Genomic DNA, 14079 nt, shown 5'->3' with positions numbered 1-14079 from the left:
ACTGAATTTTAAAAAAATTTATGACTGTATTGCTTTAGGGTTAGCGTAAGGGTTAGCGTTAGGGTTAGGATTAGGATCTATGCATTCATGTTGAACATCGAACTTTTGTTTTCTTTTGTTTTATTCATCAATTTTTCTACCTTTTCTTTTGTTGTTTTTTCCCTTATGGTCTAAGTCTTTTATTTGCGTCGGCGCTTGCTGGAAATAGTAGTAAGTTTGACAAAAGTATCTCCGTCTTCTCTGGCAAGTTGTACTTCTCAACCCTTCCTTTCTCATACCCCTCTCCCAAGATTTTTTAACTCTTTAACTCCCAGTAGTGATAAACATGAAATTTCTCCCAATAATATCAATACATTATTCGGCAAACAGGTAATGAGTATATTCAAAATTGTCGGGTTGAAGCTGCTATCTTGATCCAGCATCTAGTTCTCATTACTAATTTACAAGGAGATGTGTAGTAGCTAAAGGGGAGAATTAACAGTCAGCCGGATATTGGGAATTATAAAGGGTAAAGTGCTCCTCTTCAACCTAGGCAAAAAATCCCGAATGGCACCATTCTATCTGTGTTCGGTTTGGTTCTTCAACTTCACAATATACCCCCACTATTTGAAACGGCTGGCATTGGAAATGCCAGCTTCGAAACGAGAATTGGCGAATACGCTTCAGTGAAATCCTGCAAAAATGTACAGGTACGTAAACGAAAGTGTTCGAAATCTTTTAAAGACCCGCTCAAACTCATAATTTCTGGAGGCTCTCATCACTCTTAATTCAATCTAAGTTCATATTTGTCGCAGCCTCACTCACACAATAAGTCTTAAAGAAGTAAGTCCAAAAAGTCACTGAGCTTAATTCGCTGATGATGTTCTGCTCTGGAGAACTGGTTATAATTGTGCTCCGTTGGGGCTTGGAGGCTTGGAATCCTAGTGGTAAAGACCGATGATTGAACAGAAGGAAGCCTCATGCAGTCTTTTTTATTGAGCCCTCGCGTCGGGGCATAGTTAGAATCTTTTTTTTCAAATTTCTCTCCCGTGGTTTTTGTCTCAGTAGTGTGCGCCGTTGTCAAAAATGTTTTGGTCGGTCGTGCCAAAACATTGATGAACGTCTTATTTCAAAAACTTTCAATTTTCGGGGGACAGTATTCATAAGTTTCTGTGAAAGCCTTGATGGTTGGTCTCAAATTCTGTTGTTATTCCTATTTTTTCTTGACGAAAGAAATTCTACAAAGTTCTTAGACTGACAATTAGAGCTAATGAGTTTCATATTTTGTCGTCATTTCATTTTTTTTTTACACCAGCTATGTCCCGAGTGATTTACAGGCACTACAAGAATTTAGGAGAAAGAAGCAAGATTGGGAAACATTTCTCAAAAGTTTTTCATATAAGTTCGGAGATTTCACCGGTGTTACACCTACTAACAACGATGGTGAAAGTGGTGATGGTGAAATCTCTCATTGTTGAACAGCCGAGTAGTTTTCTTCGAAAAATATTTGCGCCGCACAGTTTCAGAGAGACCAGTTTAGCGTGAGAGCAATCAAGTATTTTCTTGCTATTGTCTTTTCATAATAGCTTATTATTGGAGGCTTTGTTTGTGGGATATGTATGCATTTTTGGAGTTCCGTTAAAAAGTCATTAATCTTAAAGCTTTGTCTCTAAAGGGCAGAGGGCTGTTTTTGTTAAGTATTTGTAGGAAAAAAACTTGCAGCAACTGCTTTCAGCAGACACTTGGTTTGTTTAAAGAATTGTTTGGTTACAGCTGAGAGATATGGCCTCGAAGACCAGGTAAAGTATGTTTAATTATACCGCTTGAGTGTGAGAGCAATCTTACTTTGATGATGACATGTGGAACTGATATGTGCGATCCACAATCGCTTCGTTTGGTCATGATAATAGTCTTGTAAAGGTATATCACTTCACAAAGTTCCCGGAGCTGCAAAACTATTTTGAATGGGACACTCTCATTCATAGAAACTGTTTGTAGAAGCCTTGAATAAATTTTTAAATCGAAATTGGCAAACTGTTAAGCAAATATGCATTATGTAATTACTTTAAACTAGCAGGATCTGTGATTATTTCTGGTTTCGAATAATCATAAAATAAGAACGTTGGGTTTAGAACTGATGTTAGATCTCTATTTCAGCCATTTCTGTTTGATTAGATAAAACTATGTGTACCTTTCGATGTTTGTTGTTAATCATTCAATTAAACAAAACGCTTGGCAAACAGGCTTGTCAACCAACTGATTAGACACCAAAGTATGAGCGTTTAGTCACGGACTAGTAACAGAGGCTGTCGTTTAAACATCGAGAAATAAACTGGCACGTTGGTAAGCCTTACTGAGTCTAGATGAAAGTACAAAGGTTCATCGAAAAAACCCGGCTCCCCTTGAATTTCACACTTACTCTACACTCTATTACGTTCGGTTGCGTACTTCAAAAGGTTGACTAAAGGAAATCTGACATTTTCCAGAGGTTTGTAACACGTTTAAGCAAAGCCTTTCAGCTGTTTGCACAATAGTCTGGACCGCTGGCTAATTGCTTCGGCTCTGAGCAGAGATTGCACGCTTATCTTTTTTTACTTCGATACCCTATCGAGGAAGCAAAATCACATCAATTTATCTTCTTCTTTGGCAGCAAAAGGGGCTGAAAAACTATTTACTGATTGTTAGCGACGCCCTCCCAAGCACATGATGAAGCTCATGCTTTTCTTGAAAGTTCTCATGGAGCTGGAGGAATCTAGACTCGCGTCAAATGCAAAAGCTTAATTTTTTTTTGCCTCGAGAAACGTAATATTGAGCTTGATATACGCATCGACAACTTGGAATAATATAATTAGCAAACCATAAAATTAACATTGTGCTTAACATTTCAACCATAGTTGACCTCATGCACCGCTAAGCTCTTGGATTAGCTTTCCTTTCGCTGGACTTTCGTTGAACTTTTTATGAAAAGTGCTCTGACTCTGAGGAAACAAATCTTTTCTTTTCATTATCCGATGAGTTTTGGCTAACCTTCATGAATTAATGCAATTTAAAATCATTTACGTTATCTCTCATATCCCGAAAGACAAGAGATATTCCTGCAATAGAGGGCTCTCTTCTTGAAAAGCACATTAACTCTCCCTCTTCCTAAAGAATTGTGGGATCCTGGGCCCACATTGGTTTAATTGAAATATCTCGAAAAAAAAAGGTGTTGTTTACCTGTAAAGCGGAAGGCTCATTCAATCGCCTTTAATTTGATTTTATACAAAACTAGATCAGATCTTTTCTTTTTAGTTTTATCATACGACACCTTCTTTTTTTTGGGAGTGGGGAGGCACATTTATAACTGAAATAAATTTTCCTCATCACTTCTTACCGCCTTCAAAGACCTTACCATCTAATTCTATTTTTCTCTAATTTTTCTTCGTTGTTGACGGGAATTTCTGAATGCATGACGTCATAAGGCAAATTACTTGAATTCACCTGTTACCAAGTTTGTTCAGATCAAAACGCTTCCTTTTACGGAATCCCACAACAAGCACTTATTTTAAATGAACGCAGATTTTATTTTGTTGTTTTCCTTTTTTTTTCGTTTTACACCTTGCTTCAAATGACCGTGGATTTTTTTGTCTTTCCTTTTTGTAATTTTTACGACTTTAAAAGAAATAATGATTAATACAGAACATATTGTGGCAAAGTTACAATTAACATTAGCTGCTTTTGATGCATATGGTTATCAAAGATTATTACATCGAGAGAAAACATTTACAACTGCATTACCTAAAATTGGCTACACGCTCAAGCTTGATTTACTTCTGATTATAAAATCCTAGCTACACTTACAATGAAGACAGGAAATGGGACCCGCGAGATTGACTACAACTGGACACAAACATAGTCTAAAATACATATAAGTAAAAGGAAAGTTATTATAATGTGGGCACCTTGGTGGAATGTTCCTTTTACTACAATCTTATTTTAAACTACTAAGTTTTTCCTTTATTTTGTAGTCTATTTATGATTAATCTTTCGTCGGACCAAATTCTAACTGAGTTGATCTCTCCATATCTAGCCGTGATAACAAGCAGGTTTACGAGGATCTGAAAGAACAGTTATCCAAGCTGAGCCGTTCGTTGAAGGTCTTAGAAACTAGGGCACTAAAACATAACTTCTCGACGAGCGAACTTACTTCAAAAGTAAGTCAAAGCATTTTTAAGATACGTGTAATATAATTTGGCTTTATCAGCTGAGTTTTGTTTTGCTCTGTCTAAGGGTTGGGGCTTGAAACATCAGCTTTCAATAATCTTGTCGTACCACCCATTGAAACAGCAGCACAGTTTCTCGAGAAACTTGACCCCTTTATTCAATGTATTTATACTCTTGAAATACGTATTAGTTTAGTCCACCTTTTATGACATCTTTATTTGATTTATTCTTATCTGTATCCGTTTTTTACGGCGTATATGCCCTTAGGTTTTATATTTTCAGTATAAATATACGACCAAACATGAAGACAAGTGATTGAATGCACTGATTAAAGCTTACCTTAAATGTTATAGGGCCGCAAAACTTCTTCAGTCAAGTTACTGAAAACTGCTAAAGAGAGCGATGTCCGTCCTCTGAATAAAAATGTCCTTGATGGGCTGGCAAAACTTGTAAGGTAATATTTTATTTCACGATGAAGTACGTGTTAAACCATCACGATTATGAAAGAAAATAAAGTGTTTACAGAGATTTTGTTAGAACTTACAATGATTGAGCACTGACTCTGTTTGGAGGCAGCATCAAAATGGCAAATAGCAAATAACGATGCTGATTAATAAAACAGTGTCGTAATATTTACTCATGGGCATGTCTCTCTGTTACAGTGCTCTGGATACACTCACTGAAATCCGGAAGCAGAGAAACTCTAAAGAGTCTAAAATTCATGGCGCGGCGGTTGGAAGAAGAAGGAAATCCAAAAGATCCATAAACTTTGAAACAATAGAGAATGACATTACAAATTACAAGGTATCAGTTATCAACTGTTATTAGCCATCTTCATTATCCAGATTTCTATTGCGTAGAGGTCTGGATTGCAAAGGTGAAACGAAGAAACTTTTATTTGAAATTTGAATAAAGGGTGGATAAAAAGTGTAGAAAGGTGCGTGGATAGGATCCTTTGGAAAGCTTGTTTATTATAATTATTTTGAGTTAGACTGGAATTCTCGTAGTTCTTATGGTTCTTGAATGGTGATGTCCTCGTAAAAACATTACAGTAGATCTGTGAATAGAGCAAGTCCATCAATTTTTATCATAGAAGAATATTGTTTGTGGTTATTCAAGTTCTATCAAGTGATATTTTTCTCTTTATTCGCAGATTTTAATCAGCGATATATCTGCTGAAGCAGAAACAGTTGATCAGGTGACCAAATCTGGAAAAATAAGTCTGGAGGAAGGTAAAATAACCAAAAGCAAAGAGGAAAAGATGAGACAGGAAATTGCAGCAATAAGCAGTCGGTGGAATGTACTTTGCAAAGACGCCGTCGACAAGTGCAACAGGTAAAAAGACCCTGGCCGCTAATCACACAGTCATGCCAATTTACTGTTGATAGTTAATATATCTGATGTTGGAATAAACATGTCTTTAAATAGCCTTCATTTGGCACATCACGCATAATGTATAATGTTTTAGCTCATCAAAGAGCCACCACAATCAACTCTAATCTGAATTTTCTTCAAGGTATACCGGAGATCTTTATCGAATCCAGATATTTTTTTCACTCGACCTCTCACCTCTTTGAGTTTATGAAAGTATCCTAAATGGGGTCAAACACCACCTTTTCTATTAATTATTTCAGCATCGAAGCGTTCGTTTTGGAAATGCAAACTGAATATTCCAAGTTAGATTTGTGGATGAACAATGCTGAAATAGCGGATTCATTGCTAATGGAATACGACCCATATGCAGATCACCCGGAAAAGTTGGGAACCACGATTACAGCTGTGAGATTACAGCTTCATGAAAACCAGGTTCGCATCAGTATATATATAGACATGAGTGTACACTCGTCATGTTTCAACTTCTATGGATGATACCACAACACTTTGTTTGGGTTTGCTCTACCATTTTGTCGTTGTCTTTGCTCCTCTTTTACCCTTTAAATAAGTATCCAGCACATGCCTAAGTTAGGATTGTTAGGGCCAGAGCCTTTCTAAGACATCCTAAATTAGCTATTTGCACCGGCGGCTTGAAGGTGAGATTTTGACAACATTTTAGTTAAAGGTTAAAAGCCAGTTAGCAGACGGATGAGAAAGAAAAAGAGGAATAAACAGAAACAACAACAACTACAAGTGTACAGATTTAGAATAATCGATGGTTGATGAAAGTGATTTTCTTGGAAATCATGTAATGCCTCTTCCTGCTTTCGAATCTTGAGAATGATAATAATAATAATAATAATAATGATAATGATAATAAAATAATAATAATGATGATGATAATAAATAATAATAATGATAATAAATAATAATAATGATAATAAATAATAATAATGATAATAAATAATAATAATGATAATAAATAATAATAATGATAATAAATAATAATAATGATAATAATAATAATAATAATGATAATGATAATAAATAATAAAATAATAATAATGATGATGATAATAAATAATAATAATGATAATAAATAATAATAATGATAATAAATAATAATAATGATAATAAATAATAATAATGATAATAAATAATAATAATGATAATAAATAATAATAATGATAATAAATAATAATAATGATAATAAATAATAATAATGATAATAATAATAATAAAACGGGTTTTACTACACAAATGTTGGGAACAATTAATTGTTTGCAATGGCCCAAACCTGAACTTAATAAGTGCCTTTGAATTTTTTTCTATCCAAAGAAAGTCCTAGAGAACTTTAGGAAGTCCAAGCCTAGACTGCATAACATGAACGACATAGCCGCTACACTCATGAAGAGTGGACGACTCGACGAGGAAGATACTGACGAATTGGAACGTGTTATCAATGTTATCGTTGCAAAATGGGAATCGATCGATAATCGGCTGAATGCAAGTCGAGACAGGTGATATATGAAAGGAATTAGTTTGAGGATTTGATATAAATGGGTTGTAGCCGTAAAAAAAAACATTGACATCCAAAATTATACTGTGAGACATCTTTAAGAAACTAAGCGAAAGGCAAAATCTGTCATTCCTTCTCTTTATAGGATTTACGCTGAGATCAACAAGTTAAGACAAAGGCTCGTAAAGCAGAGGCAGTCGATTATTCGAAGGTTTAGCTCACGGAGAAATTCATCGTTTCGAAGGAAAAGATCCATGCGGAAAAAACGCGAGGCGCAGCAGAAAAAAGAAGTCGAGACAAAGGTATTCCTGCAAATTTGTAAAGCCATTCCTCTAAAAAACGGTCACTCGCTGTTGACGAAGGAATGTGAAGGGAAGAAAAGGCGTGAAATAAGCATTTCTCTGAAAGAGGAAACCATTTTCAATCATTCTCTTTTGTCGAAGAAAAAGTTCGAGGTCAACTTTGGTAGATGTGTATCAAAAACTTGCCTAAGTGAAATCTTAACCAATTTTTGTCACTATCTTGCAGGATCAGGATGCTAATGAAAGAAAAATTGATATCTCTATGAAGGAAACTGTTACCAAACGAACATCACTGGATTTGACTGTTTCATCAGACCAGGTAAGCATTGTTAGATTGTTGGTTTTATCTAAGAACTGAAGAGAAAAACGCTCCAAAACGGAAGCCATCTTTTCACCACACTCCCGTTAGTAACTGGAATTTAACTTCTCGTAGCATTGTCAGTACATTATTTAACGTGCAGGTGATTGCAACTTTCCAAAATGAGTCAAATAGATTTTGATCCAAATTACTTCTGATAAGTTAAATGAAAAAATGTAGGTCTGTAAGGAAGAATCACAGATATATAAGATAATGGAGGTATAAGGGCCAAGCAAACTTTTAAATTGGCTATAGATCTGCATCAGTGTCAGTGTACAGGGTAACAGATTTTTCGGAGCACTTTTCTTCGCAATGATCTCTTCGCCAAGTAAATCTAAGGAAATAAGTCAATAATAACTTCTACCTCGACTAGAAGACCAAAAATAAGCAATTTCTAAAATATAATTCATACAGAACTCTCCCAGTCAATTCTGTCATTATTTTATTTATGCATCAGAATTCAAAAGTTGATGAAAGGATCCGTGTTTTATCCAAGAAAGAGATTGTTACCAGTTCAGCCGCCGTGGATTTGAATGCTTCCCTGGACCCTGTGCACGTTGTTGTGAAAATAGACAACGATTCTGACGAGGAAAGTCTCAGGTAAAGTTCTGCAGTTATTTGAGAGTTATTGAAAGAGTAAATTAATCTTGATCGATGATGGTTAGACCTTTTGGCAAGATATCATGAAGCATTTTCCTAATGCAATCGCTTTGATTGTTATCGTCGTCTCTCTAGTATTCTCCGTTTAAGATTCATTTCTTTTCATTCCTGTGGGGCAACAAAACGATGGAGGAAAAAGAAAACTGTGTTCCCTTGAGTCTCCTAAAGTGAGTGACATCTTGCGGGCACTGGAATGAGACCATTTTGAAAAAAAAATTCCTCAGTAGATTTGTCCTGGAGAAATAAGAGTAAATAGAAAGAGAACAAGGACAGGAGGGGAAGGAGGGGTCAACATAAAGTGCAATTGAAAAACTTATAGCCTCGGAGAAAAGTTAAGGATACGTAAGCCGTTCGGATTTATTTTAAGTTCACAATCACGGTGGCACATATAAGAGTTCTACCTGATCTTTGATAGCCTTCGCTTAATCTTCCAAGCTTTATTAGCCTTACTTTCAACCTACTATGTAACTCGTGTCATCATATTTACCATGCATGTATCGGCTATTGCAAGAAGAATACCGTTTGATTTCACCACTAGGTTGGAGAAACAGTCCAATGCTTTTAAATCCTTTGACTCATCCCTTAAGTATTGCGAAAGGAATGAGCAAAGTCTTGAGGAGGAGTCGCTTCAGAAATTTTCAGTTCCAGAGACTAGAAGGAAGGAGTTGGAAAAACAGTTGAACGATATTACGGTAAGTGGAGAGAATGCAGGCATCTACAGTGCATATCTCAAGCGTCTACATTGATGCTTAAGCACGTGGAATGTTTCGTCAGACTTGTTCTTGACACTATTTTTGACTCTCTTATATTGTCGTGACATTAGAAAAATCAACTTTCGTTCTTAAGAATTGTTTTTGAAGATCTCTGTATACTTCAAGGCGGTTCGCCTCTTTTTTCAACTTTATCTCGGTATGGAGGACAGTACCCTCCCTTCTCACGATATACGTTTTCTGCCATACTCGTAACACTGAAACTCGCCAACATTATTATCCAATCCCGGACGGAAATACTGTAGATCTATAAAAACTTTTATTCGGAGGGTATACTTTGCCTTTAGACAGCTTAGGAGTGGCCAGAGCAATTTTGGTTCCTTTTTGCAAAACACTTACTACGAATTCAAATGTTCACAGGAAACAGAATTGGCGTAAATCCAGCATACTTTTCAGGCGTTTCTTTCGTTTCTTCTTGCCGAAACGTTTAAAAGATTATTTGCATTTTTCAGAGATTTGAGAGGGATGTCGAGAAATCAAGATCTGAGTTTCATTCACAAGTAGATAAGTTTGAAAAGGCTAAAGAGGAAGACTTCTTCAATGATAGTGACACTGAAATCCTGGGCAAGAGAGTGGAGGATCTGAAGAAACGCTGGGATCAATTGTGGGGGGAACACATCAATAATAAGAATCGGTAGGAGATTCACTATTTTGTAAGATATTAAAAGTATTGAGTAAAGAATTAGGATAATAAATTAAAACAAAACGGTTAACCCTCTCGAATTTTTTCAACTCCATGCTTTCTACCTTCTCTCCCTGAAATAATGTCTCACTTACCTCGCTTGTTGCCATAGAGGTTTGGTAGAAGAGTGAATGGATGCCTGTAGAGCTGTATTCGTGATTTTGAAATTGTGGATGAGTCATAATAGGTGTTTATTTTTGGAGCGCGATCCATGTGGAGAATTTGAGAGGTTATGACATCACTTCCTTTATACCCATTATTTGCATGAGGTAAAGGTAGTTTCCTTGTTGTCTTTCTATTTTTAAACGCTGCGTAATCCTATGTGTGTGTTGATGAAAATTGATCACAAATTTGTAAACACAGAGTTCGAGGTCTGCACCGAAAGTTTTTCTTCCTCCATCTAAGCCCTAAGCAACCAATTTTAGCACGCGTTGTAACTGAGAAATATGATTTTAAATTGTTTTATTTTGTCATCACTGCATGTAGCATTATTAAAGCCACTCTGGACCTTAACGAAAAGTCCTTACTGAAGATGAGCAAGGAGTTTAACGATATCGAGAGGGAGATAAATAGACCTGAAATGTACGAAGATGAGCGGCTTTCGCTTGAAGAAAACATCCTCAAACAGAAGGTAGGAGCTACATAATGAGTCGACTATCAATTATGAGTCTGCTATCAAGATTCTACCAAAATTAGTTATTAGTTATTGTGTGGCACTAATAAGGCAAACGTTGGCGGTAATCCTTACATATGCGCTTTGTGTCCACATTACTTGTTCTGCAAGTTATTTTACCACAAAAAGGGGTAAAAACTTGGGTTTCTAATATGTTTTTGCCTGGCCGCAATGCAAGTCTCATGTTAGGTTATAGTTCGTAAAGCACTGTACCGTGATCCAGAAATTCACTCAAAGGATACGAATCCTTTTAAGGCCTTTATCCTTGATTATTGATTACTTTAAAGAAGTTACATTTATATTACGTTTGTTTGTTAAAATCATTAACTTGTCTAGAAGCTAGAGGAGTATATTTTCTATTCAACCAAAATGGAATAGAGAACTTTCATGGATATAGAAAATCAACATCTTAAGTACTAGAAGTAATTCAGATGTAGCATCTCCTTGAAATCTTATTATTAAATCATGGATGTGACACCAAATCCATCGTAATGAATTATGGGAAACGCAACGTGACCAGAAAGAGAAAAGATGATTCGTGTTATGGCAGTGAAAGGTTTCACAAGAAAGTATACCACTACCTGAGATTTTCCTTGAGTTTTTGAAGAATCCCAAACCGGGGGTACATTACTGTCTCGTAAGGAATCCTTTACCTAGAGTTTCTCATATTCTGCGATCGTTAATTCACGTCTGTTATCGCTTCATTGAGAGAATTCTTGTGACTATCATTAAGATCCTACCATTTATCAGTGATCTAAAGGATATTTGTTTTCCAACTTCAATCTCTCTTTGTTATTCTATTCACTCAGCGGCTGATGGATGACATAGGATCATATGACAGTGAAATCATCGAGGTGAATGTTTCAGCGCGTAGCCTACTGGAGAGAGGTTCTATCGAGAAAGGAAAATTTGAAGAAGTTCACAAGGAAACAGATTCTCTTAGAGAAAAACAGAAACAACTAAAGAAAATGTGCAGAGAGAATGGAGATAGGTAAAGCGTGATGTTATTGAAAATTATGAATGTCAAGGAGGAGCTGACCAATAAATAATTGAAATGTATAATAATCATCCTTTTTTGTTTATAAGAGAACTCTCTTTCGCAAGGACTTCTACAACTACGTATTTATATATTTATATATTAATACTGTTAGATTGTTCGTAGTTACTACCGGTGTTCGTGCCTATCTCTTTTTCTCTTCCTGTTACACTAACAGCATTTTTGTGAGATATTCTGCCCCCTGCAGGCGAATGTAATTTGTTCCCTGCAGGTTACTTTTATCAGAAAGAGTCTCATAATACTAGATTTTTTCTTCTCTAGACTGGCAACGGATCTTCTTGAATTTAATCAGCGGAACAATAAATCTCCTGTAGCAGTGGAAGAAGAAACAATTCAGATCAGCGATGATTACAGCATGCTTGCTGCATCTCTTGATGACTTACTCGCAGATGATATTTCAGACGAGGGATTCGCGGAACTGGACTCCCCTAGGGTAACGAGTTAATCAAATCGTAAATTATCCCTTAAGATCTATCCTTTTAAAAAAGTTCAAAACAGACAACTTTTCCTGTGATCCAGGGTTTAACTGTATTGTGTTCGTGTCTGTTTTCAACATTGGACTTGTTGCCAAATGCCTTAAAACTAACCTAGAGTGCTGGCTTAGCTCACGGGAGGCGGTCAAGCAAGCATGTTTGTCTTAATTGACTAATATTTTCCTTTAGCTCGCGATTAAAGTGCATTTTGATATGCAGAGAGTTCCTTTCTATAGTTATTGGCGTTGTGGGCTACTGTATGGCTGAATTTGACGTAAATATTTTTGCCTTTTACAGTCAGTCCTAGAGACAAAGATGAGAGATTTTGATGGACAAGTTCAGTCCATGAACCAGTGGATAAATGACTCTGAGAAGTTGGTAAATTCGCTTCGTGTGGGAATGGATCCCGATGAAGTTTCAAAGAGGATCCAGGAAATTAAGGTGGGTTTAAAGAGCAATTTTCAACTTAGTGTCGAAAGTTATTTAGTATTTCATTCATCATTTTTGTTTTCTTGTCAAAAAGTGTCCCTTTTTTATGTGAAAAGAAAAGGGATATACATAATACATATTTTCAAATTTGCAAAGGTTTTAAAAACAGTTGTGTATATATATATATATATATATATATATATATATATATATATACATAAAGATATATATATATATATATATATATATATATACATAAAGATATATATATATATTCTCCTCGATTACTCAATGCATGCATACACAGGCATATATTTATGCCTTAAGTTCTCATCGGTTGCTTTTAATGCGTAATTCAATTAGAACCATGAGGAAAAATATTTGATATAAACATTACCATCGAACTGTGGAAAAGATTCAGAAAAGCTTTCTATTTAAGGGAAACGCAAAATTTAAATGGAAATCTACCTTCTCAAACGCTTTGCTGGAACACTCACTGCTTCCTCTGCCATTCTTCATTTTGGTCTTGGAAACACCGATCACAAACCAAACTGGTGATTGATTGAAAGGGAGAGTCAGAGGGGCAATAGAACGCCATAAAGGGTATTTTAAAGGATTGTCGACTATTTATATTCGGGATTGTAGCTTGTCAGTCTTTGACTTATCTTTGAATTTAGCTCCGATAAATTCATGTTTCTTTCTTTTTTGTATGTTTACTTTTTTCTCAATTTTTTGTTGCTGTTGTTTTCCAGATACGATGTAGAGACATCGAAAAAAAGGAGGCTGAGGTGAAATACATAAATAAACTTGGCCAAGAGATAACTGCTGAGTCCCTTGACACGACTCTTACCGATGGTGTTGAGGAGAAGCTTGTAACACTGAACAAAAAATGGCGGGACACAAGGGAGATCTTTAGTGACTACCATGACAAGGATGAAGACGAACACTCAGAATTTGGAAGTTGCTGTAGTTTTCAAATGATAAAGAAAGCGTTTCAGGCGTGTTTCTATAGTTGAATGGGATTTGTCAGGAAACATATCTCTTAAATAGAGATGAATTATGCCTCTTGTTGTGTAATTATCACGTCGTCACCGCAGCCTCACCCTACAATTGTAACCATACTTGCATCTATATACCTTAATGGACAGGATGTCAATTTGAGTAAATAGAAGAGGACAGATTTAAAATTGTAAACCCAGTAGTTGATCAAGAAAGGTGTCGTTAGTCTTTCAGTTAGAGTTGGGGCAAGGAAAAGTTGAGTCCTCATGACGAATCGTAATCAAGACTTGGGATTTCGCGCTCTCACTGAACAGAGAACGATACAGTGAGTAAGACCATTGCTATTTTCTTATTTGACGTACTTCCTGCGCAATTCAAGGATCAGCGGTGTCGAAAGCGCCATGTAAGTGAATAGAAAAACAACAAGTTTTGACTGAGTTCGATAGTGGTCTTTGGTATATCGGTTTATTGGTGCTGTTTCATCTATGAATTACTCACTTTCTTTTAAAATTTTTATATCCCACAGTCCCATATTTCCTTGCCTTGTCAATAATTATTGTAGAGTCGCTGTAATGTGAAAGCGGAGGATACGGAGGGCACA

The 14079-nt window shown here is 36.0% G+C and overlaps 1 protein-coding gene across 1 annotated transcript; it reads left to right on the top strand.

Moving 5' to 3' along the window:
• The first annotated feature begins 1646 nt into the window (after positions 1-1646).
• LOC131794793 (putative leucine-rich repeat-containing protein DDB_G0290503) lies at positions 1647-13673 on the top strand. Its single transcript, XM_066172678.1, has 17 exons — positions 1647-1778; positions 4049-4172; positions 4536-4636; positions 4845-4986; positions 5336-5517; positions 5817-5988; positions 6895-7076; positions 7221-7377; positions 7604-7696; positions 8193-8335; positions 8934-9087; positions 9618-9799; positions 10334-10478; positions 11330-11511; positions 11839-12010; positions 12348-12491; positions 13232-13673. The coding sequence occupies exons 1-17, from the start codon at positions 1762-1764 to the stop codon at positions 13493-13495; spliced, it is 2556 nt and encodes an 851-aa protein (XP_066028775.1). The 5' UTR covers positions 1647-1761; the 3' UTR covers positions 13496-13673.
• The last annotated feature ends 406 nt before the right edge of the window (positions 13674-14079 follow it).

This window comes from Pocillopora verrucosa, chromosome 9, assembly GCF_036669915.1.
Source record: "Pocillopora verrucosa isolate sample1 chromosome 9, ASM3666991v2, whole genome shotgun sequence".
Lineage (NCBI taxonomy): Eukaryota > Metazoa > Cnidaria > Anthozoa > Scleractinia > Pocilloporidae > Pocillopora > Pocillopora verrucosa.
Note: the sequence above shows the minus strand (reverse complement) of the source record. Positions and strands in the feature narration are given on the sequence as shown.

What these genes read in the sequence shown, in the direction of transcription:
- LOC131794793 (XM_066172678.1), top strand. An exon ending in AAAAAGAAGTCGAGACAAAG is followed by an intron (nt 7,378 to 7,603) that starts GTATTCCTGCAA and finishes ACTATCTTGCAG; the next exon opens with GATCAGGATGCTAATGAAAG. An exon ending in CACATCAATAATAAGAATCG is followed by an intron (nt 9,800 to 10,333) that starts GTAGGAGATTCA and finishes CACTGCATGTAG; the next exon opens with CATTATTAAAGCCACTCTGG.